The 22975-nt window shown below is 33.5% G+C and overlaps 1 protein-coding gene across 5 annotated transcripts in view; it reads left to right on the forward strand.

Annotated features, from left to right (window-relative positions):
- ATRNL1 (attractin like 1) overlaps nt 1-22975 on the forward strand; it is a 625874-nt gene that overhangs the window by 286176 nt on the left and 316723 nt on the right. Inside the window, exon 27 of one of the 5 annotated variants that reach the window (XM_019660100.1) lies at nt 3975-4309. The exons of the other annotated variants lie outside the window; for them this stretch is intronic. Coding sequence (XP_019515645.1) covers nt 3975-3980 — 6 coding nt within the window. The 3' untranslated portion in view covers nt 3981-4309. Of the gene's footprint in view, nt 1-3974; nt 4310-22975 lie in introns of those variants that run through there. 5 annotated transcript variants of the gene reach the window in all.

Genomic DNA, 22975 nt, shown 5'->3' on the forward strand with positions numbered 1-22975 from the left:
GCAATAGTTACCCTTTTCACCCTCACAAAGTAACAACCCCCCTCCCCCCATCCACTGCCCTCCCACCCCCGATATCATGCTTATCTATTACAATTCCATTGAATCCGTTCCCGCACTCTACTCCGTGTCCCGAGGTTATATGTATATATAATTATAGTTGACATACACTATTATCCAACATCAGTTTTAGAAATACAATGCGGTGGTCAGGCCTCTACATCAACTATGAAGTGGACTCCCCAAAAGGGCATTGGTCCATCTGGCCCCCTAAGAAATGCTTACAACGTTATTGATTGTATTCCTCGGACTGTCTTTTTCTATCCCTGAGGCCATATTGCAATTACCAATTTGTATTGTCTCATCCCTTCACCTCTCCTTCATCCCCACCCCCTCCCAACTAACAACCCTCAGTTCTTCCTCTGTGTCTCTGAGACTATCTCCATCCACTTCTCCCATCCATTCAGTTCCTTAGAATCCACGTATAAGTGAGATCATATGATATTTGTCTTTCTCTGACTGACTTATTTCACTTAGCATAATGTTCTCTAGTTCCATCCATATTGTTGCAAAGGGTACTATTTCCTTCTTCTTTATAGCTGAGTAATACTCCATTGTGTAAATGTACCAAAGTTTCTTAATCCAGTCATCTACCGATGGGCATTTTGGTTGCATAAATGACATTTTTATTTTAAACCTTTGTTATATGGTAATAAATTTACCATTATATTGAATTTTAGCAAAAAATACTCAAAACATACTGTGTGGCTTCAATTAGATTTAAGTATAGATAAATTAGAATCTAATGGCATTGATGACAAAAAAATTATCACAAAATATTACACAATATGGCATACAAAACATTTTTGTTGTTGATAGTGCAAGCCACAGGAAAACATATCCAAATACCACAGGAGAAGAGTTAATTTGCATTTCCTCAGCAGGAACTCTAGGAAAAGAAAGGAATTCTTCAGTAATCCTATTTCCGTGAAATTCTCTGTGTCCTCAAAGACATCACCAGGTGATTTATGGCTCCAAATCAAAGCAGAGCTCTTAGAATCCTGTCATCCAGCTTCAGCCATCTTTTCAAGTCTGTAGTCATGGATGCTTACAATTCTTTCTCTGATTTAAAAAATATATCTTTTCTTTATTAGCTCTTTATTAGGTAAACTTTCTATTGAGGTAGAATATGTATACAGAGCAGTATATAAGTCAGAAGTGTATATAGCTTGATGCATTTTCACAGAATGAACACTCCTAGATTATCACCATCCACACACGTTTACAAGAAGAAATGAAGCACCACAAAAGGTCTAAATGCAGTCCTCTCCAAGATAATGACTGTTCTGACAGTGTAATTAAAAACATCTGTGGTTATTCCAGGTGTTTGAAAATATTTTTCCCTTCCTTCCATTTTTTTTTGGTTTAACTTTGAAAGGGGTCAAATAAGAGACACTGATATACTTTATGTAATGCCACCCGTTTCCAAATGGAAAATACAAGCATAAAGGAAATATGTTTATACTTTGAGTATAGACCTTCGTGAGATTTGTAATTGCATTTTATCTAGTAAAAATAGCTATTGAAAGCTGCTGTCCTACCTTTAATGAGTACTTTATTCATTTTTTATTTAAATTATTATTTGGTTAATATGTTAAGAAAATCGGTTAAGGAATAGTAAGAGCTCAATTTTTATGCAGAACATAGAGGTTTTCTTCATTTCCTTCAGCAGTTATACATTACACTCCCACTCATTTTATTGAGGAGGTAGAGCTAGTTATTATTATTATTATTTTAAGATTTAGTATCACGATAACATTGGATTCATTTGAATTTCTTTATACACAAAAATAGAAATGGGGCCATTGTTCAGTTTTTTATATTTATGACTCAGCATTTTATGAATTGATTGATTCTTCAGTTGAAATGTTACAGTTTGCCCTCAATTTGAAAGGTTAGAATTAATCATAATGAAACACTAAAGAATGATAATTTGAATTTGAAATCAAAATGTCAGTGTATATATATTGTGAAGCTGCATGAATAGGCTGAGGATTTCACTAACCTATCAGGCCATTACCGACCTTAAATAACCCAATTTTCTGAAGAGGACACTGTCTTTAAGTTATGCTGTAATTTTTTCTTTTTGTGATCGTCTAACTAGAAAACAGATATGAGTTAGAAGTGCTATTAGTAACAGTGATAATACTTTAATTTATATTGTGTTTATATTTGGACATGAGTCACTTCTGAGCAATCTCATTATTCTTATTTGAGTCAATAGGCCTAAATTGTCATTGCAATACATGTACGCATGCTATTTTCAACTCAAGCCAAACACAGTGACATTCATAGGTAAATAAGAGGAGTAGCAAATGAAAAGGTTTTATACTTTTTTCTGTCTTTAATTTCATCACACATTTTATAGTAGAGAATGGCCTAGTATAACGGGGTAGAAACAGTAGTCACCGTCAGCGGGTGGACGGATTTACTGGACTTAAATTGAAGATATCTCTGCAGGCTGGATTGTTGAAATTCGGTAAAAGGTAGAACTAGGACAGTACTGGAGACCTGTGAATGTCATATGAATTGTTGTTTAACATTCTAGGCAATAGGAAATGAGATTGTATGTGAAAAATTACTCTGTCAAGCTCTAAGGTAGTATGAAATTATTACTTATTATTTATTCATTTCTTAACAATATTAGTTTAAGAATATAATTTGGAATATGTAATATTCTAAATAATATATCTCAAAGATCAATCTTTCCTTTGGTCAAAAGGACTGAAGTCTTAGTATTCTAAAATCAAGTTAAATTTATTGTTATATACCATAATTAATTGTTACATTTATTGCTTATTTATCTAGTTAGTTAATAAATATGAACAGCAATGGTAAAAGTTTTTTTTTAATATCCTTCACTATAACATTAATTTCCTTTAGTATTCATCACTCATGTTTAACCAAATATTTCAGCCCTAAACCAATTTAATTTAGCTTAAATGGTCTAGTAAAACATTTTTAATACATTGTTCTCAAAGGCTAGTCATTAAATTATTTTAAAAGTAAGAAAATATTTTTTTGTCTATATTTGCTAGAAAATTTTTCAGTAAAGAAGATGGAATTAATTCTTATTTTCATTGTTTTATCAACATGATATGAAGCTCTCAATTAAACTACGGAATCATATAAGTTCTAAAATACAAACTTTATTCAAATGTAAATCTCAAAAATAGTTGAAATAGGAATATAGCCATAATTACAAAAAATTATGTTTTTTGAATTGTTTAAAATAAGGTGATGTGAGTGCAATGAACAGTAGTATCTTTATATTCACCTGTCTATTTCATGACAAAATTTAAAAAGATATTTTAGTTTTACTAAATATTTACCTATTATGTTAATTACAGTAATATGTAAATACAAATATGATTTGTTTAAATTTTATTATAAAATCAGAGAATATTTTGAAAACATGATCTGAAACACTTCATTTATGCAAGCTCTTTGAACAAAGATATTCTAAACAACATTATTGTCTAATTTCTGTAGTAGGGAGAAATATACTCAATACCTGAACTGGCAACCTAGTTGTGTATATATTACATTAAGCCTGTCAACATTTTTTGTTGGCCTCAACAGGGTTTTAAAAATTAAGAAACTTCACATAAAAATTCAGATTTCCAGCTGCTATTAAAATTTTGTAAGACATAGGAGCAGTAGACTTGATCCCAAATGACAAATTAGCTGGAGGCAGATAGTGCCCACCCCACTTCAAGGCTCCACAATGTTCTAGCTCACTCCTGGGCTCACCACTTCATACTGCTTTACGCGCAGAGTTTGCATGTAAACTTATTTATGTGTTAGCCACTTCTTATGTCTGTCAGCCTTAACACTGATATTTACTAGCTACATTATCTCGTTTTCTCATCTGTAGAGTGGAATAACAATTTCTTTCATTTTTGTCTACCTCTCAGCAATAAGGAATGCCCCACTCCATTAGGGGTTGAAGTTCAGATATTCATGTGCTGCAAGCAAAAGTTTACCTACTGAATACATGTGCAGAGAGTACTAAGGGTTAAGAGAACCTTATCTAGTTGTTGCCTGGGACAAGAGGAAGAAAGAAATGGAGAGGAAGTAGGCTGAGAACAAATCCAGGCAAGAAACAGTGTCATCACATGGACTGCAATATACTTCTATTCAGTATAGAAACCAAACTTTTTGGTCTCAAGACCATTTGACATGCTTGAAAAACTATTGAAGACCCCCAGAGATGTTTTGTTTATGTGGAATAAAGCTATAGATATTTACCATTTTAGAAAGTAAAATTGAGAAATTTTTAACTTTAAGTTAAATTTAAGTATTTATTTAAAAAAATGAAAAATCAATACCTGTTATAATAAATAACATATTCCTTAAGAAAAATGACTATATTTTTAAAAATCATTGAGAAGACTGGCATTATTTCACTTTTTACAAGTCTCGTTCATATCTGGCTTAATAGAAGATAGCTGAATTCTCTTACCTGTTTCTTACATTTAATCTGTTGTTATATTGGTTGGGTTGAGGTATACAAAGATAACTTTACCTCGCACAGATAGGTAGGTGGAAAAGAGAGCAGTGTTTTATAAGTCTTTTCAGTTAATTGTGGATATTTTTCTTTGGTACTTCATTGAAACCCAACAAGTGGGAATTCCTTGAAAGTATTTTCAGTATGCAATCTGAAAATTTCATAGCAATGAAAGTTTGTCCCCAGGCATGACATTGTAGCACCGTGCGTTGGTCACTGGGAGAATACTGATTCACTGAATTATGCAGGTCTTCTAAATATTGATCCATTTCATTTTATAATATAAAAAAAACATCACCACCAATTTAATAAAAATAGTTCTTAAGTATTGGAAAACTGTCAAACTCACAGTGTATAATAGAATTTTCCTAAATTATAATTTTTGCTTGAACCTCCTATTTCTTTGTTGCCAACAAATACAGTCAGTGATTTTCATTGAAGTGACAGGCCGACTTCATTCATTTTTGAGAAAATGTCTTCAAAATACCCTGTCTGAATAGTTTGCCTGTCCATCATTCTTTCAAGTAAAAATGGCGCTCCATGAAAATGGCAGCTAGATCAGCTTGTAACTCAACAGCCCAAGTGCATTTCTAGGAGACCATTCATTATCCAGTAGTAACGCTATATTTACTTCCCATTTTATGCACTCAAAAGCCAAGATTTAATAAAATTCACATTTTTTACTGATTGAAGGAAACTTTTAAGTGAAACTGGCTTTTTTTGTTGCTGTTCTGCAAATGCGTGGCAGTGAAGAATTCAATGGCTTCTAGTAGATTTGTGCCAAGGTCCAGCAGTTTTACCTATCATTGCTTTTGCACCATCAGAGCAAAACAAATGACATCTTTGAATTACTGTTAAAATAGTTTTGAATTAGTGGACACAGATTCTCTAGAAGAACCTACCATCTGTACTTCACCCTAGGAGAACTGTTACTCTATAACAATTTGCTATATTTAAAAAAAAATAAGTCTTATGTAAATATAATGTATATACAATAAACTACACCACTTTGTACAGTTTAATGAATTATGAAAAAGTATACATGTACTTATCCAACACCACAATCAAGATAAAGAATATTTCTATAAGCTCAAGAGGTTCCCTTGTGCCCTTTCACTGTCACTCCCCACTCATCACCCCAGACCACCGATGTGCTTTCACCACTATAGATTTTATTTTTCTTTGCTAGAATTTCATATAAATAGAATCATACAGTATGTAGTTTTCCTATCTGGCTTCTTTCACCCAACATAGCAACCTTGAAATATATCTGTATTCTTGTGCGTAACACCAATTTACTTCCTTTCTAATGATGAGTTGTATTTCAAAGCTGTTATGAATATTTGTTCATAAGGTTTTTTATTGTTGTTTTTTGTGTGTGGACATTTGTTTTTATTTCTCTTGGGTAAAAACCTAGGAATGAAATTTCTTGATATTACTACAAATATGTGTATAATGTTATTAGAGAATGCCAAACTCCCTTTCAAAATATTTGTACAGTCTTACATTCCACCAGCAAGCAGTATATGAGATTTCCAACTGTTTTACATCCTTGTTAACATGTAGTATTGTCAGTCTTTTTAATTTTAGCTATTTTAGTAATTATAAGGTGATTTTCATTTCTATTTTTTGTTGACTAATGATGTTGAACATCTCACATATTTATTTACCATTTGTCTATCTTCTTTTGTTAAGTGTGTTGTCAGTTTTGCTCACTTACATTTTTTGACCTTCTTATTATTGAGATGTAAGAGTTCTTAATATATTCTGGGTTACAAGTCTTTGTTTATCTGAAGATCACAATAATGTTTCTCCTATTTTTTTCCAGTTTATAGTTTTAGCTTTTTATGTTGGGGTCTGTGATCATCAGCTCAAGTTAATTTTGGAGTATAGTGTGAGATAAATATTGAGGTTCATGTTTTTTCTGTATGGATATCCACATGTTTCAGAACCTTGTTGAAAACAATATCCTTTCTCCTTTGAATTTCCTACTCTTTGCTCTCTTTCTGCTTTCACAGCATTACATAATTCTGATATATTGTATTATCATTTTTGTTCACTTCAAAATATGTTCTAATTACTGTTATAATTTCTTCTTTGACCCATGGGCTACTTAAAATATGTTGTTTAATTTCCAAATATTTGGTGTTGTTTCCCAGATATATTTCTGGATATTGATTATTAATTTAATTAGTCATTGGTCCGACTGCATACTTTCTATGATTTCAGGGCTTATGGAGACAAGTTTTATGACTGAAAATATAACCTACACTGATGAGTATATTCTAGAGAAGAATGCAGTTGTTGTATTAATGTCAATTATATTAGATAATGTTTTTTGTGGTGTCAAGTTTCCGATATTCTTATTTATTTTCTGTATACTGAGTCTATCATTAGAGAGAAGTGTTGAAATATGCAGCTACAATATAATTGTGGATTTATCTATTTCTACTTTCAGTTTTGCTTCATGTATTTTGAAGGTTTGTTATTAGGGGCAATATCAATTAAGATTGATGACTTCTTTCTGCGTTGACACCTTATTACTATGAAACATTCTTTTTCATTCCTGGAAATAATGTATGCTCTGGAGTGTATTTTTTTTTCTGATATTAATGTAGTCACTGTAGCTTTCTTATGCTTAATGTTTGCATGGTGTCATTTTCCCTTTTCTCTTTAAGTATATATTACTTTCATTTAAAAGTGAATCCTTACAGACAACAAACAGTTCTCTTTTTTATTGAACACAATAATCTCTTCATGTTTAATTGCATTCTTTAGACTATGTATCATAATATAATCATCGATATTGTGTCTCCCACACTAAAGTTTTTATTCCTTCTTTTCTTTTATCACTTTTTCCTTTTTTCCCTCCTCCTTTTGCATTAATTGTGTACTGTTTGGATTTACCCCCATGATTGTTTTATTAGCCGTAATTTTCTTTTTTATGTGGCTGTAGGGCCTACAATATGCAATTGGAACTTATCAGTCTATCCTTAAATTATATTATACATCTTCACATATAATGTAGGAAACTTACAACAATTTATTTTTGTTTGGCTTTCCTATCCCTTTTGCTATTGTGTCATACATTTTACTCATGCACATTTTATAAGCATTATAATACACAGGCACTAATTACCTTTAAAAGAAATTTTAAAACAAGAAAATCTTTTATATTCATCTAATTATTCACCATGTTTAGTGCATGCTCCCCATCCTTTTGTCTAGACGTAGGTTTCTAGCTAGTGTAATTTTTCTGACTCTTAAATAGCTTTCTGTATATTTCCTGTAATACAGATTTGCTGGCAACAAATTCTTTCCACTCTATCTGAGAAAAAACATATTTTGCCTTCAGTTTTCAAAGTTAACTTCAATAGGTATAGAATTGTAAGTTGCCCTTTTTCAGCCCTTTAAAAATGCCTTTCCTTTTTCTTCCTTGCATAGTTTCTCATGAAAAAGAAAAGTCTACTGTCTGTCTTTTCTCTGTTTATCTGCACATAATGTGTCATTTTCTTTGGATGTCATTTATGGGTCTGTTATTATGGACTGATTTATATGTCTATCATAACAGTCAGTTTCCTGCTTTTAGTCATGTCTAGTAAATATTTAATTCAAAACTTTGTATATTTTACATTGTTGTGTTTTGGGAATTTGTTGTTCTTTTAATAGGACTTGACATGTTGTTTTGGTTGGCAGTTAAGTTACTTGTGTGTAGGTTTAGTCCTTTTGAGCTTGTTTTGAGTGTTATTCGAGCAGCCCAGACTAGCCTTTTCTCTAGGATTCAGGCCACGACCAAGGTATGGGCTTTCTGTGTTCTCCACTGAGTGCTGTGAATGATCAGCAAAGACCTTACACCCTGGCTGGTCAGAGCTCAGATGTCTTCCTGTCATTTGTGAGCTCAGAAAACGGTGCAACTCACCATCCTTTGGCTATTCTTTGCCTGGACTTGTTCTTTTCAGTATTCAGTGAAAATTTAAGGAGTATTTGGAGCTTTTCTTATGCGTATATCCCTCCTCTCCACATAGAGTCCTGCAACTGGCAGCCACCTCAGCCTCCCTGAACTTAGATCTTTTATTCCTTGTCAGCTTTCATTAGGATTCTCCTCCTGCTTTCAGACAGAAAACCAGGGCCCTTGCAGACGCAGTTCATTTGTTTCTCTTCTCAGCAGTCACACTATTCCTCTTCCTGTTGTCCAGTATCTAGAAGCAATTCTTTTATATAATCTGTCCTCTTTTCTAGTTGTTTCTGTCAGGAGGATAAATCTGACTTCTGTTCATCATGGCCGGACGTGGATTTCTTAATTTGCTTTTTAACTTTTTAAAATTTTTGTATTTCCAATTTGGCTTCTGAATGTGTACTTGAAATATGTGTTATCCGTGATACATCTCCTAAGTTGTGAGCTTTGCAGAAAGATGCTAAGTAATAAAGAATTGTATCACTTTGTACTATTTTGAAATGTTAATATTTCTACATGAAATAATGTAGACAGTATGTTAGGGGATGGCTAAATATACTTGGAAACTGTTAAGCAAATATGATATGTATATTCAGTGTCATTATTAACTAATTTTATAACCATACATACATTTAAAGGTTTATTTACTGCAGTTATTATCTTCTTATAATGCCATGTCTCACATGGCATTTTCTAGACCTCATGTTACTATTATATTTTATTCACCAGGAAAAATAGTTTTGACTCCTGGAAATAGAACAGGATTGTTGGTTTCCCTCTCCATTTGATGGTAATAATTTGCTTTACTTACTTACAAATAATGTGCTGGTTCTTGATGATGGATTAGGATTACCTCTCGAGGAATGTACAAATATAACTACTAATGATAGGAGTGCTGTGTAGTTACAGAGCACACATGTATATGTATGAATATATATTTATATGTATATCTAGAGAGTGAAAGAGAGAATGTTTTAATGATACGCCTTTACATAGATTAAATGCATTTATTCTTATTTTTATATTTCAAGCGTCTTTAATGGTAGAGCAGTGAATAATTAAATATTCTTGCGTTTTTGGATATGCATACAGAAATCCACAAGGCAACATATCCATTCATCTCATTCACCCAGAATCCATTTCTTTTATATTATTCTATCGATTTCAAAATTAATTTTATCTAATTTCTACAGACTGAGTTACTATGTAACTTAGCTTTTTCTGAATAAAAATTAGAATGTCATGATTTTTACTATGCTAGCAAGAAATATGCATACATAATGGTTTGAACAATAAAAGGGAGGGAGGAAAAGAAGAAAACTGAGGATATTTTATCTGAGCTTATCAGATCCTCGTGTGTTAAAGTCCCAGATCTATTTCCTGACATTGACTGTTCTGAAGTAAATTGAAATGTATTAGTGATGATTTGGATTGTCACTTTGTAAATATATGATGCTGTGTTTTTCAGAAATATTTTTCACACCAACCCTTGAAATGAGAGGCAAAAGTTCAGATAGCAGTTATACAGACTAGGCTTTGCATATTTTATTCGAGGAATGTACATTTTCAGCATGGTACTCATAGAATTAAATGCACAGCTGCCAAAACTGCTAATGAGAATGGCAGGCTTAATTTAGCACTCCACTAAAAATATGTCCCTTCCTGCTCCATATATTCAATCAAAAAACTTCATTAAAAACTATTCTTATCTACTTTTCATTTTCAAGGTACAAGAGAATATTATACTCCATTAAAAACAAATGTTTAAGTAACAAATTTCAGAAATAAATACTGACATTTGAAGTTCTTTTTGGGAAATTTAATTTATGAAAAAGAAAACTCTTGGAATATGGTAGTGGCATTTCAAGCATTTTTCTGTGCTTGCAATTATTATGCAAATATCATTGCTATTGCAAAAGACCCTTGTCATGAATTGCTTTGTAATGGAGCAAGGTTATTGAGCACTGTTTTTTAAATAGATGTGTCTATGACAGCATTATACACAAGGCCTGAAGATAAATTGCTGGCGGTAAAAGACTAAACAAATACACCCAATTGTTTTTTTCCTAAAGTGCCAGAATTAAAGATGTTTATTCAAATGCTTTAAATCTATTTATTTTATATTTTCTAGCCTTGCCTGTGGTAGTAAATATGAAACAATGATTGTACTCAGCCTTCTTCTTTAGCTGTCACTAGGATGGTGTCAGAATATTTAGAGATATGCTCTCTAACTGTCAGCATTTGTTACAGTTCAGTGATGCGTGATAAAGTGTGAGGGACATTGTCTTCCTGTACTGCTAAATGTATTAATGCAGTGATGATATTTCCCAATGACTTCTTACTCAAGGTCAAAATAATGAGATTCAACAATTTGTTTATTAATCAATATCTTTTCTGTCGTAACCTGTTTCCTTAAGTTTATTGGGTACTTTCTCAAATTTGAGGCAAATGTACAGTGCAATTTAAAGAAGAACCTGTCATTTTTAACCTTTAATTATATTTTAAACAATCAACTATGATTTTTAAATTCATCTCTTAAAATAAATAAACCATCATTGTTACTTGTTTTGTTGCTAACGATGAAGATATGACTTGAGGTAGAACTCTAGATTTCTCTAATCTGTTTAAATCCTATTACTGTTTAGGATTTCAATGAATATGAAATTTATTTCATAAAGTAATAATTGTTAGGTGATAACCAATCATTCATTCTATTTTATTTATTCAGTAATCATCTGTTATTCATACAGTGCTTTAAAGTTTATAACTTACACTTACAGTCAGTGCTTATTTTCATCCTAATAACAATTCTATGTGGTAGATAGTTCAGGAAAATATTAGCCCCATTTTACAGATGAAGAAGTTTAGTTCAGGGATGTTAGTACCCCAAGCACACACAGCTTGAAAGTAAGGCTAGGTTTTTTACTTCAATTCCAGCATCTTTTATTCCATTCTTATTTGTTTCTGTTTACTGAGAATCTGAAGATTACATAGCACTGGTATAAAAATTACAATGTGTTTTTATAGAATAAAAGTTACTATTATTTCAATTAAATATTCACTGCTTCTGGATTAGACTTTCTAAATCATCACTCTAAGCAATGTCACTTAATTGCTCACAAAACTTCAGTGGCTCATTGCCAACTCTTTCTCCAACATGTACATGTATTTTCCAAGAGAAATATTTACTCAGATAAGAGGTGCCATTGTTCATAGATTTTCATTTACCATAGATGATCTTGTGTCACTGAGTAGAGCCCATATTGATTACAAATGTTTGCATGGGCTAATTTCATTATATTGGTTTATAGGAACCAATGTATGTTATTGTTTTAATAGCAACTGTCTTTCCAATTACAGTCTACCTATATGTCATAAATGATCTTTAATTTTTCCCCATAGCATTTTTAGACTTTCTAAGGACTCAGTTTCATTGAAAGTTATACTATCCAGTGATATTTTTCAAAGCAAGCTCTGTAAATTTTTTAAATTCTGTATTATTAGCAATGGTATATTCAGTAATTAACTTGCATCACTTATAACCACCCTTGACGATGAAGCGTCTAAAAGAGTAAAATGTATAATTTGGAAATCTGAACCGTGCTGTTCAGAAATCCTCAGGATCAGGACAAGTAGTCACAAGAGGTAATTTGAAAAGCAGATCTGAACTATGAAATTCTGTGTCAGAATTTTGATTTTGAAAGCTCCTTGCCGTTGTTCAAATAACAGGGATCGGGAATGCTTTGTACTCATGTAGATACTTTTGGACAAAAGTAATTATAACCTTATATTTTAGTAGCCCTAATATGTGATGGGGATTCACAGTTGTTCCTAAAAGCATGCATTCATATTTTCATTTAAATTATGATAAATGGAGAGTAAATACAGCTTTTATTACAAACTTTTTTTGGTATTGTGGAAACCTAAGTTCTTAAAAGGATTAGGTTCAGCAAAAGTGCCCACAGGTTAAAGTATGCATTTTAGTTTTTCTCAGCTTTCACTTTCAAAAGAATATGATTTGAGTTTTAATTGGAAGTAATGAATTCCTCAGTAGTTTAACATCTGAGTAGACAAAATTGAAAAAAATTGCTTCAAACTTTTGTTTGATTAACTTTACTGTTTTTTTTTTAAATTAAAATTTATTGGGGTGACAATGGTTAGGAAAGTTACATAGATTTCAGGTGTACAATTCTATATCATCTATATGTCACATTATGGGTTCACCACCCAGAGTCAGTTCTCCTTCCATCACCATATATTTGACCCCCTTTGCCCTCTTCTACCACCCCCTCCCCCCTTACCCTCTGGTAATCACTAAATTGTTGTCTGTGTCTATGAGTTTTTGTTTCTTTGTCTTGTTCCTTTGTTGCTTTCAGTTTATAGCCCACATATCAGTGAAGTCATATGGATCTTGACCTTTTCTGTGTGACTTATTTCGCTTAGCATAATCATCTCAAGATCCATCCATGTTGTCGCAAATGGCACTATTTCATCTTTTCTTATGGCAGAGTAGAATTCCACTGTGTATAGGCATATATACCACATCTTCTTTATCCAATCATCTATTGAAGGACTCTTTGCTTGTTTCCATGTTTTGGACACCATAAATAAAGTGAGTTTACTGATTATGTATAGGTATATAGTGTAAGTACTTACACTATTAATATGAAATACATTATAGAAAACAAATCTCTTTAGGGGTCAGCTGAGTGGCTCAGTTGGTTAAGAACTCGCTCAAGAGCACGAGCTCTGAGCAACAGGGTCGCCGGTTTGATTCCCGGACCAAGCTGAGCTGCCAACAGGTGGCAGGATGGCTCAGCTAAAACAAAAAACAAACAAAAAAACAAAAATCAAACAAAACAAAAAAGAAAGCAGATATCTTTAAATATAGAAGTTAACTTGAAATGTTTATTTAATGTTATTAAAATTGAATAGCACTAATTCCTGTGAGTTACGTTTGGTAAAAATTCTGAAAAAAATTTTTTTAAAGCATACACTTTTAGTAAGGCCATAAAGGCTTCACCCAACCAAAGTTGTATAGCTTTTTCCACAAGCATCTCTGCTTCTTTGGCCTCCCCACACCCTGTTGATACGATGAGGGGTGCACTGGGTAACTGACAATGGGGCAACGAGGAATGAACTGACAGTGCATAGCTCAGTGAGCGCTGGTGTAGACCCCAGTGAAATCCGAAGAAACCCTTCTCTGACCTACACAGGGAATCGTGCCTTCTTCTCTGAACTGACATAACATAGGCTATCATCATAAATTAAGAGTGTTTAATTTATAATTAAAAAAATGATTCACATCTTTGTATTGTGAAGCACTAGTTCATAGTTATCATCAACATTGTATCACTTCTCTAGACGCTTACATTTTAAAAGAGAGATGGTTATTTTCTATGCTTAGAAATATACACAAATGTATTTTATTACACCTGAGCACAAGAGTGATTGTTTTGCCTGCCTTTTCCTGTTCATTTTTGGCACAGTGCCTGAAAATGGAGAAATGAGCAATGGTGGGTGGGGTTGGAGGGAGGCCAAGGATTGACTCTCAGACTTGGGCACCATCAATGTAAGGCAGAGAGGGGTGAATCTGATAGTCAAACATTTGGTTACACAAAGCAGAGCTTGAAGCTGAAAGAGCTGGGGTTTGTAGTGACCTCAATAAAGGCACAAGGACAACAGATTCTTCTTAAGCAATCCATGGCCCTCTCTGTGTTTCTGGGACCAAAGGGCATATGCCTGCTAATCCTGTGAGATGTTAGGAGTCTAATCAAGTGGACATAAGTGGGAAAAGTAATGAAATTACTTACCTTTTATTATGCTAGAGTCTATGCTAAGTGCCTTCTAAAAAAGCCTATTCATTTGTTCCTTCAGAACCTGTGAGTAGATAAAATTGTTATTTCCATTTTATAAATCAAGCTGTGGAGGTCATGAAACTACCTACGAAGACATAGCTAGTAATGGAGAAACCAGAATGCAAACTCAGGGTGTCATTAGTCTGGAAACTGTGCTCTTAACTGCTACTTTCTGGTACACTGTGGCCTTTCCAAACTTGCAATAAAACCAAATGTGAGTAGCAAATAGATTTAATAAACAAATGAAAACCGTTTCATATTATAGACTCTATATGCCTATGAAAGGCTTCTGTTGTCTCTTGGTAGCTTCATTTTTATAGAAATGATGAGCCAAAGCCTCATTAAGATTTTTTTTTCTTTTCTTTGAGCACTCCTGACAATGACAGTCGTAACTGTTTATAATTTTATTTTTATAAGTAAATTAATTTTGGTTATGATTAACCTTTAGTAGAATTAGAATAGCATGGCTGCTTAGAGCCAGTTTGTCTGAATTCAGATCTCCATCGTGTTATTAAACTTCTCTGTGCCTCAGTGTTCTCACCTGGGAATTAAGGAAAGGAATAGCACCTGTAGCTCGTAGTCGTGAACAGTAAGTGAACTTCAACATGTAAAGTAGAAGCACTGTTACTAGAACAGTGTTTGCCTTGTCTAAACATTTAAGTTATTTAACTAGCAGTTAGTGTTAAAGAGGATTGCATGTCAAAATTGGGGAATCCAAGGCTAATTCTGTTTTTAAGAAAGTTTAAATATCAATTTTGATTTTATACTTAGGTAACATTCAAAGTGACAGAATGAAGACTATGTTTATTGTAACATTTTAAGTTAATGAAGATTATTACCATGAAAAGAAAATTAAAAATACATTCATTTAACTTTAAAAAAATTATCGTATATGTAGATGATAGATTATAAAATTATAACATGTCCAAATATAAATTTTCTCCAAAGAGCACAGTGGTTCGCAAAGGGCTTTTTTTACTATTTACTTCATGATACAATGAAATAGTGAAAAAAGAGCTCAATAAGATGTGACTGATTGGATTTGACATTGTATACCTCTGTGAGTATTGTTTAATTGTCCATGAGATTGAATTGTTAAATAAGCAGATTAATATAAGTAACATAAAGAAGGGAAATAATAAGGAAATTGGAAACAATTGGGTTCTAATGTACAATTCTTAATTATAGGTTGCATGTTTGGTTTTGTAAAATGTATACTTTATTTGGAGAGAAATTTTTATTTTACTTATATCAAGTTGTTTATATTCTATTTCATATATCATCTTTAGATATTACAAAAAATAAAACATTTAAAGTTAGAGGTGGACATATTAGAAAGTATAAATTGATAGAAGGCGTGCTGTATATCCTCTTAGGATTATATAATTCAAGAGGTTTAGCTTATGTGTTAGTCAAGTTAACTGTACTCATGAAAGATTTCAGTCTACTGTCTCTCAGGTTTGTCTATACGCCAATATAAATATTTATGTAATGAGGGAAAATGTATCATATTTATAACATGCTTTTTATTGATTTCACAAAGCATAATTTTAAATAGCTAAATGGTGTGATACATTTAATTGAATGCCATTAGTTATCATCTAATGCATATGCACATAAAGAACATTTGGTTGCTATCAATTAATTAATATTATTTGAACCATATTTTATAATTTAGGAAAATGTTTTCTCCTAAAATCAGAGCCAGTGATATAGGGACTTCTATTGACAGGTTAGGGTTAATCAGAGCAATCTTTCCATAGGATTTTCAAATATTGGATAAAATTTTTCAAAATTTCTTAAAAGCATCAAAAAACTAAGTTGACAACAGTAAGTAGAAGGCAAAAAACTAGGGGAAAGGAGAAATGATGAGTAAGAAGAACACTCTGGAAGTTTTGCCCTGTAGGCATTTGTCCATAGAATAATTTGTTGAACTCTGAGTGTAAGAGAGAAGTAAAGACACAATTCCTATTCAGCATTGAGAGTCAAATAAAAAATGATCATGAGATTAAGGTAGAACCTCAAAGGGACACACATTCAGGATAAAGGTAAGTTAGGAGCCAGTGTGCAGTGCTCCCACTTTTTTGTTGTGGCAGGCTATATACCTTAATTACCTACATGATCCAAAAATAAATTCATTTAAATTTTAAAACTCTGTACTCAGTGAAAATATATTTCTGGAATGAAAGCAAAACTGACATGTTTAATGACTGAGAGAGTTTTACACCAACAGATTATTCACTGTTTGAAATACTAAAAGCTGTATACTTCATGGAAAAGAACATGATAGAAGAGAGAAGGTTTGATAATGCATGAAAGCAGTGTAATATGAGGGTATATTTGAGCAGTGACTAACTATATAAAACATACACTTACCGTATGATCCGGCAATCTCGCTTCTAGACAAATGAAACTAATGTATTTTGCAACTACATATTTAAATTATGTTTTGTAATGGTAGACAGCAATATATTAAATGACATTTTATTAAGGTCCTCTTCAGAATCAGTTTTTAATTGTTTTTATTGCAAAGGAAATTGCCACCAAGAGGCAATGTCATACAGTTATAAAATATATGACTTGAATATTAACATTATTTGAATGACATTCTTGAACATGTTATGAAGTAATAGCATATTCTATTATAAAACAAGCATAAGATATAAAAGCAATCTGACAGTGGTATGCAGGAGCGGGCAGAAGCTGTTTGGTGTGCGTCCATTCCTAACTCAGCATTCAGTGACATCACTTTGATAGCTTGAAATGGGCCAAGTAGGAGTATAAATACCATGGAAGTGTAAATACCAGGAGTATTTATACCATGGAAATATGCAAACCTTGCAAATCAGGGCTTTCCTCCCTCTCTTTTTGGAGAGCTGCTTGTTAAACAGTTACACCACTGTATGAAATATGAATACATAAAAATCACTTGTATATTGCTACCATATAACATAATTAGGGGAGGATAAAGAGATTAGTTGTTTGCATAACTTGTATTCCTTTTTACAAAATATATATCCTTTTCATTAAACTTCCAGTGTCAAGAAATTGGATCTTTTCTATCTTTAGAATTTGTAACCAGAGTTACTTCTTAATTCCTTTCAGAAGACTGCAGTGTTTTCAGGCAATAGTTATACTATTGTAATACTAAATGAAAACCAAAACAGGTATGCCCTTTGAAATTCAAGGTGATGCTTTGTGGAGAGAAGGGTTGGGAACAAGCTGTGTAGAACGGCAGAAACAAAATCACATACTCGACCGAAAATCTGAGCAGAAATTCAATTAGTGTATAAGGGTGACCTATATGATATTATGCTGTTTTAGTGGTCATTGCATTTGTTACTGAGCCTCGCTCAGTGTTTGAATCCGGACACCAGCACGCACTGGCCCAAAGAAATGCAAGAGCAAGAGTTGGCAGTGAAGAAAGGAAGTAGTTCATTATAAAGTTGGCCAATCCAGGGTGCGTGCGAGCTCGTGCTTGAAAAGATCCTATCCCCCGATGCCCTGTAAGTTGCAGATTATATAGGACAAAATCACAAGACACCCTGGGTTAGCAGGTTCATTTCTTCAGGTCTTGAGGACGGCTCTGAGGTCTGCTCCAGCATCCCTCTGTCTAGTCTAATGGCAAAGCAGCCCAGGTGTCGTTCCACCTTAGGGCTCAGGAGCTGAAGCGTAATTTAGGTCAGCAGGTTACCTGTAGCTGGCCAGAGGTCCAGACCGTGTGACCATCAGTCAGTCCAGGCTGTTGTCTTCTAATGCCTCAGGGGTTAATGACTGGGGTTTGAGGGGTGTAGAGAGTGAGGAAAAAACGATTTCTAAAGCCATAATCACCAATCAAACCAAATCAGATCCTGAGAACTCTCCTTTTCACATTTAATGATGAAAATATTGATATGTTTGAAACAGCACATTTTTGTTCTTTAAGTTATGTGCCTTCAGTAGCTGCATACACGGATGATCACAATTTAGCTAAAAGTTGTGTAGATGAATTCGAAAACAGGATGGTTGTCAGCGCCATTTTCTTGAGCTGACAGAAATTTGCAATTGCCTGAATTTTTTTTTGTTTTGGAAATTTTTAAAAAATACAGTAAAAATTTAAAGAAGCAAACAGTCATCCACTTTTTCACACCCACAATTAAATGTGATTAATATTTGAACATAATTACTTACGGTTTTGCTTCTTTTTTATTGAGTTGTCGGAAAAGTCATGACTCATTTTTGCAATGAAAAACAGAAAAAGTACGTCATGACTTTTGTGACAATCCAATATTTAAAAAAATGTCTATTGTTGCCAAAAATATTATAGCTGTTTATTGAAAATATTAAAAAAGAAGGTATAAGAATAAAATTTTAAAAAAAGAACCCAAATATTTGTGTCTAGAACCCATCATTTGTAACATTTTAGAAATACCTTTCCAGGCATTTTTCTATATTTGTGTACAGAAAAAATGAGGGATGAAAGGAAGGAATAGCAAAAGGTAGGCAGAAAGATTTATGATAAATATAGGTGCTACCTTTATGAAAATAATTTCATTTCATTTTACTGTAATTCACTAATAGAAATAGAAACTAAAGTGAAACGGAAATAACTTGTGAACTTCAAAAATTTTGTTACCATAGGAGATAGTAATCCCTAAAATACTTCTCTATGATTCAAATAAGAAAGCATGAAAGTATGAAAATGTTAAGAATTTTGAATCAAATGGATTTTTTAACTGCGAGTTTTTAGCTTTAGAGAATCTTTTGAATCCATGTTCTGAGAAAAGAGAATATTAGTGCTTTCGTCCCCTAGCTTGCCAACTTTGTTGTTTGTGTATTCCGCAGATTGTCCTGGTTTACAAGTTTCACCTTGTGTTCTATGAGTGCCTACATTTGGTTATTAGTTATTATTACTAGTAGTATTAGTATTAGTTATATATTATGATGGATTTCACACACACTACCAGTCCCTTTACCACAGTGGATTCTTATTTTGTTTTCTCTTTTTTTTTTTTTTTAGCTGAGCCATCCTGCCACCTGTTGGCAGCTCAGCTCGGGCCGGGAATTGAACCGGCAACCCTGTTGCTCACAGTTTGGACTCTTGAGCGAGCTCTTAACCAACTGAGCCACTCAGCCGACCCATTGTTTTCTCTCTTAATTTACTGGATTCCATGATCAAGCGGGGTTTGTTAGTTTGCTTGTTTGTGTGTTTTAGGAAACTTGCATGTGCGCTGTATTTTCCAAACATAACGTTCTGAAATGTTTTTGTACTTGGACCCTGAGTGTCTCCTCCATTGTTTCCCAGTGCCCCAACCCCAAAAGAAGTACCTAGCAGTTTCATTTATGAAATAGCTTAACAAGTATTAAGAGACTTAACGCTAGCTTAGCAAGTATTTATATCGTAATGACTTACTAGCTGTTTATAAAATTTACACAAATTAAAAGAAAAACTGTTTTCATTCTTAAATCACCCCTATCATTTACTGCTGGACACTGCACAGCTCTTCAAACCTTGGATTCAGATTGTGCCATGCAAAATTCCTGCTCCATATTGATTTTCATGCGGTTCTTGCTTTTTATCAGAGCAACTGCTGAAAATTCAGCCTCACAAAAATGTGACCATATCGAGAGGAATGTAGCATGATCGAATGTTAAAGGCTGGATGTACTTCAAACAATCATCTACTCGTATGCAATTTATCTGTAACGAATGTCACTGTATATACATTTAGTGTTTGGTGAAAGCTCTGCCTTTTGGATCGATATTCGAACAATCATTATTTACTATTTGTGGTATTTTCCAATGTGTGGTACCAAAACTGTCTTGGAAGATAAGTGCCACATTCCCGGATTCCCAGGACTCATCCCTACTTTGGAGAGCAGTTTGATCAGGAGGAACCTGGGCTGTGGATGCTGAGGGGGAGGGATGATGCTGTGCGCTGCTGTCTTTTCTTCCTCTGTGAACGTCTTCCTTCTCCAGGGGAACCTTCAGCGTCCCTGGGTCAAACCCCCTCAAGCAGCCCCAGCTTGTCCCTCTGTATAAAGGCTGACCCCCACCTTCCCTCTCGCCTCCTGAGTTTCCCCAGCCTGCCTTGCAGAGCATACATCCTATTAATATTTCCTACTACATGGTATGTCTCCATTCTGAGACTGGTCATGGCCTGAAACTGTTGGTTTAATACCCAACGGACCTAAACCCTTCTTAATTAGGCTGGATATTTATTATCATTTACATAGACACATACACACACATTACACTAGTTTTGTTAAGAATCAATTGATTATATTTAAGGAAAACTTAAACATGATGACAAATGTAACCTATAAATTGTGGGATTTTCCCCCCCTATGTTTGTTTTTTCAGGAGTGAATGAAAAGGATTAGAAATAATTATACTTTAAAAGTTGCTCAGTAGCCAAAGCAGCATAGGTTCATTTGAAGCATCAGCTGTTCTGGTAATTATCACACTTAGAGTTAACAGTAATTTAACTCAAATAATTTATTTTTGGTCTCTGTGTTGCTTAAGCATCTGTCTGTGAATTAGTTTTTGTAATGTTTCAATATGTTCTGGTTCGTGTTTGGCATATTTGGTTCTGTTACAATATGAGATAAAGCCATAGATTTTCTAAGTGGTCCTTGGACAATATTTAATACATTCCCTTATCCAGGCAACAAATTAAATTATTTTAAGTTGTTCTTAATAAATCTGCTTTTCATTTTATCCATATCTGAGACTAGCAGTGAACTTACAAATCAATTTCTCAGAGCATACAAACTAAATTAGGTCCAATGTGAAACAAAAATAAGTGAATTGTCAGAGAGGAAAATATTTTATTAGTGATTTGCAGATAGATATAATATAAAAAAATTTTTCCCTAGCCTAATTTATGACATTATTTTGGGCTTACATAAGAATAGGAGGGAATCTATCATCTAGCACCTCTACAAGTAAGAGTCATTTCTTCCTATAGAAATCATCAATAGATACGGTATACTCATGATTATCTGCTCTTGAAAATCCTTGGCACATATGTATTTTCATATCTAACATATTTCTTGCCTCCATGTAACCTCCACATTTTATGCTTTGATGATAGAAATATAATTAGCAGAAAAATGAGGCAATTTTTAAAACTATATTTTTAATGACGTGAAATTCACAAAACTTAAAATTAACCATTTTTAGGTAAACAATTCAGTGTCTTTTAGAGCATTCACAAGGATGTGCAACCACCACCTCTATCTAGTTCCAAAACTATTTCATCACCATGAAATAAAACTGTACCTATTAAGCAATTACTTCCCATTCTCCTCCCCCAACCACCCGGTACCTGGCAACCACCAACCTGAGTTGTCTCTTTGGATTTATCTATTATGAATATTTCATATACATGGAATCACACAGGTGACCCTTTGTGCCTGGCTTCTTTCACTTAGCACAAAGTTTTTAAGAGTCATTCATGTTCTATCATGTATCAGCACTTCATTTTATGTGTGTACCACAGTTTATCCATTGATGGACGTTTGGATCTTTTGGCTATTGTGAATAATGCTGCTGTGAACATGAATGCACATGTGTTTGTTTGAGTACCAGTTTCCAATAATTTTGGGTATGCTCCTAGGAGTGAAATTTCTGGTTAATATGGTTATTCAATGTTTAATTTTTTGAGGAACCACCAAAATGTTTTCCACAGCCCAAAGTGAACGTTTTTCTATTCCCACCAGCAGTGTATCAGGGTTTTCTCCACATCTTCACCAAGTTTTACTTTTCCTTTTTTTTAATTGTTGCTATCATAGTGGGTGTGAAAGGGCATTTCATTGTGCTTTGGGTTTGCATCCCTAATGACTAATAATTGTGATATCGTTTTATGTGTCTCTTGGCTATCTGCATATCTCCTTTGGAGAAATGTCTTTCAAGTCCTTTGCTATATAATGAAAATGTAAGATTTCCTAGCCCTTGTCTGCTTCTCTTGTTTTCAGATTGGGAGGATTTACATAAGCAAGTAAAGTTAGATTTTTCCCAAAGTGGCTCTGCTTGTTAAAAGCACCGTATTTCCTGCAAAATCATATCCCCTACTGTGTGGATGCTTCTCATTCTAGAGCAGGTGCTGCTAAAAGATGATGCAGGAAGATCTAGAAAACATCTTACTTATGCAACGGTGCATATTTACCCCTTAAACAGTCTCTTCAGGAACAATTTTTAAAGATTTATTCCCCAATTTTATGGAGAAATAATCGGTATACATCACTATATAAGTTTAAGCTGTACAGCATGATGGTTTTATTTCCATATATTGTCAATTGTTTACCACAATAGGGTGAGTTAATATCCATCATCTCATATAGATACAAAAGAAAAGATAAAAAATTTCTCCTTGTGATGAGAACTCTTAGGATTTACCCTCTTAGTAACAGTCATATATACCATCCAGCAGCATTAACTGTAGTTACCAAGTTGGACATTACATCCGTAGTACTTATTTATCGTATAACTAGAAGATCGTACCTTTTTTTTTTCCAAATTTTTTATTTTTATTTTTATTTTTAGCTGAGCCATCTTGCCACCTGTTGGCAGCTCAGCGGCAGCTCAGCTCAGGCCGGGCATCGTACCGCTGTT

The sequence above is a fragment of the Hipposideros armiger genome, unplaced genomic scaffold (assembly GCF_001890085.2).
Source record: "Hipposideros armiger isolate ML-2016 unplaced genomic scaffold, ASM189008v1 scaffold_311, whole genome shotgun sequence".
In the NCBI taxonomy this organism is placed as follows: Eukaryota; Metazoa; Chordata; class Mammalia; order Chiroptera; family Hipposideridae; genus Hipposideros; species Hipposideros armiger.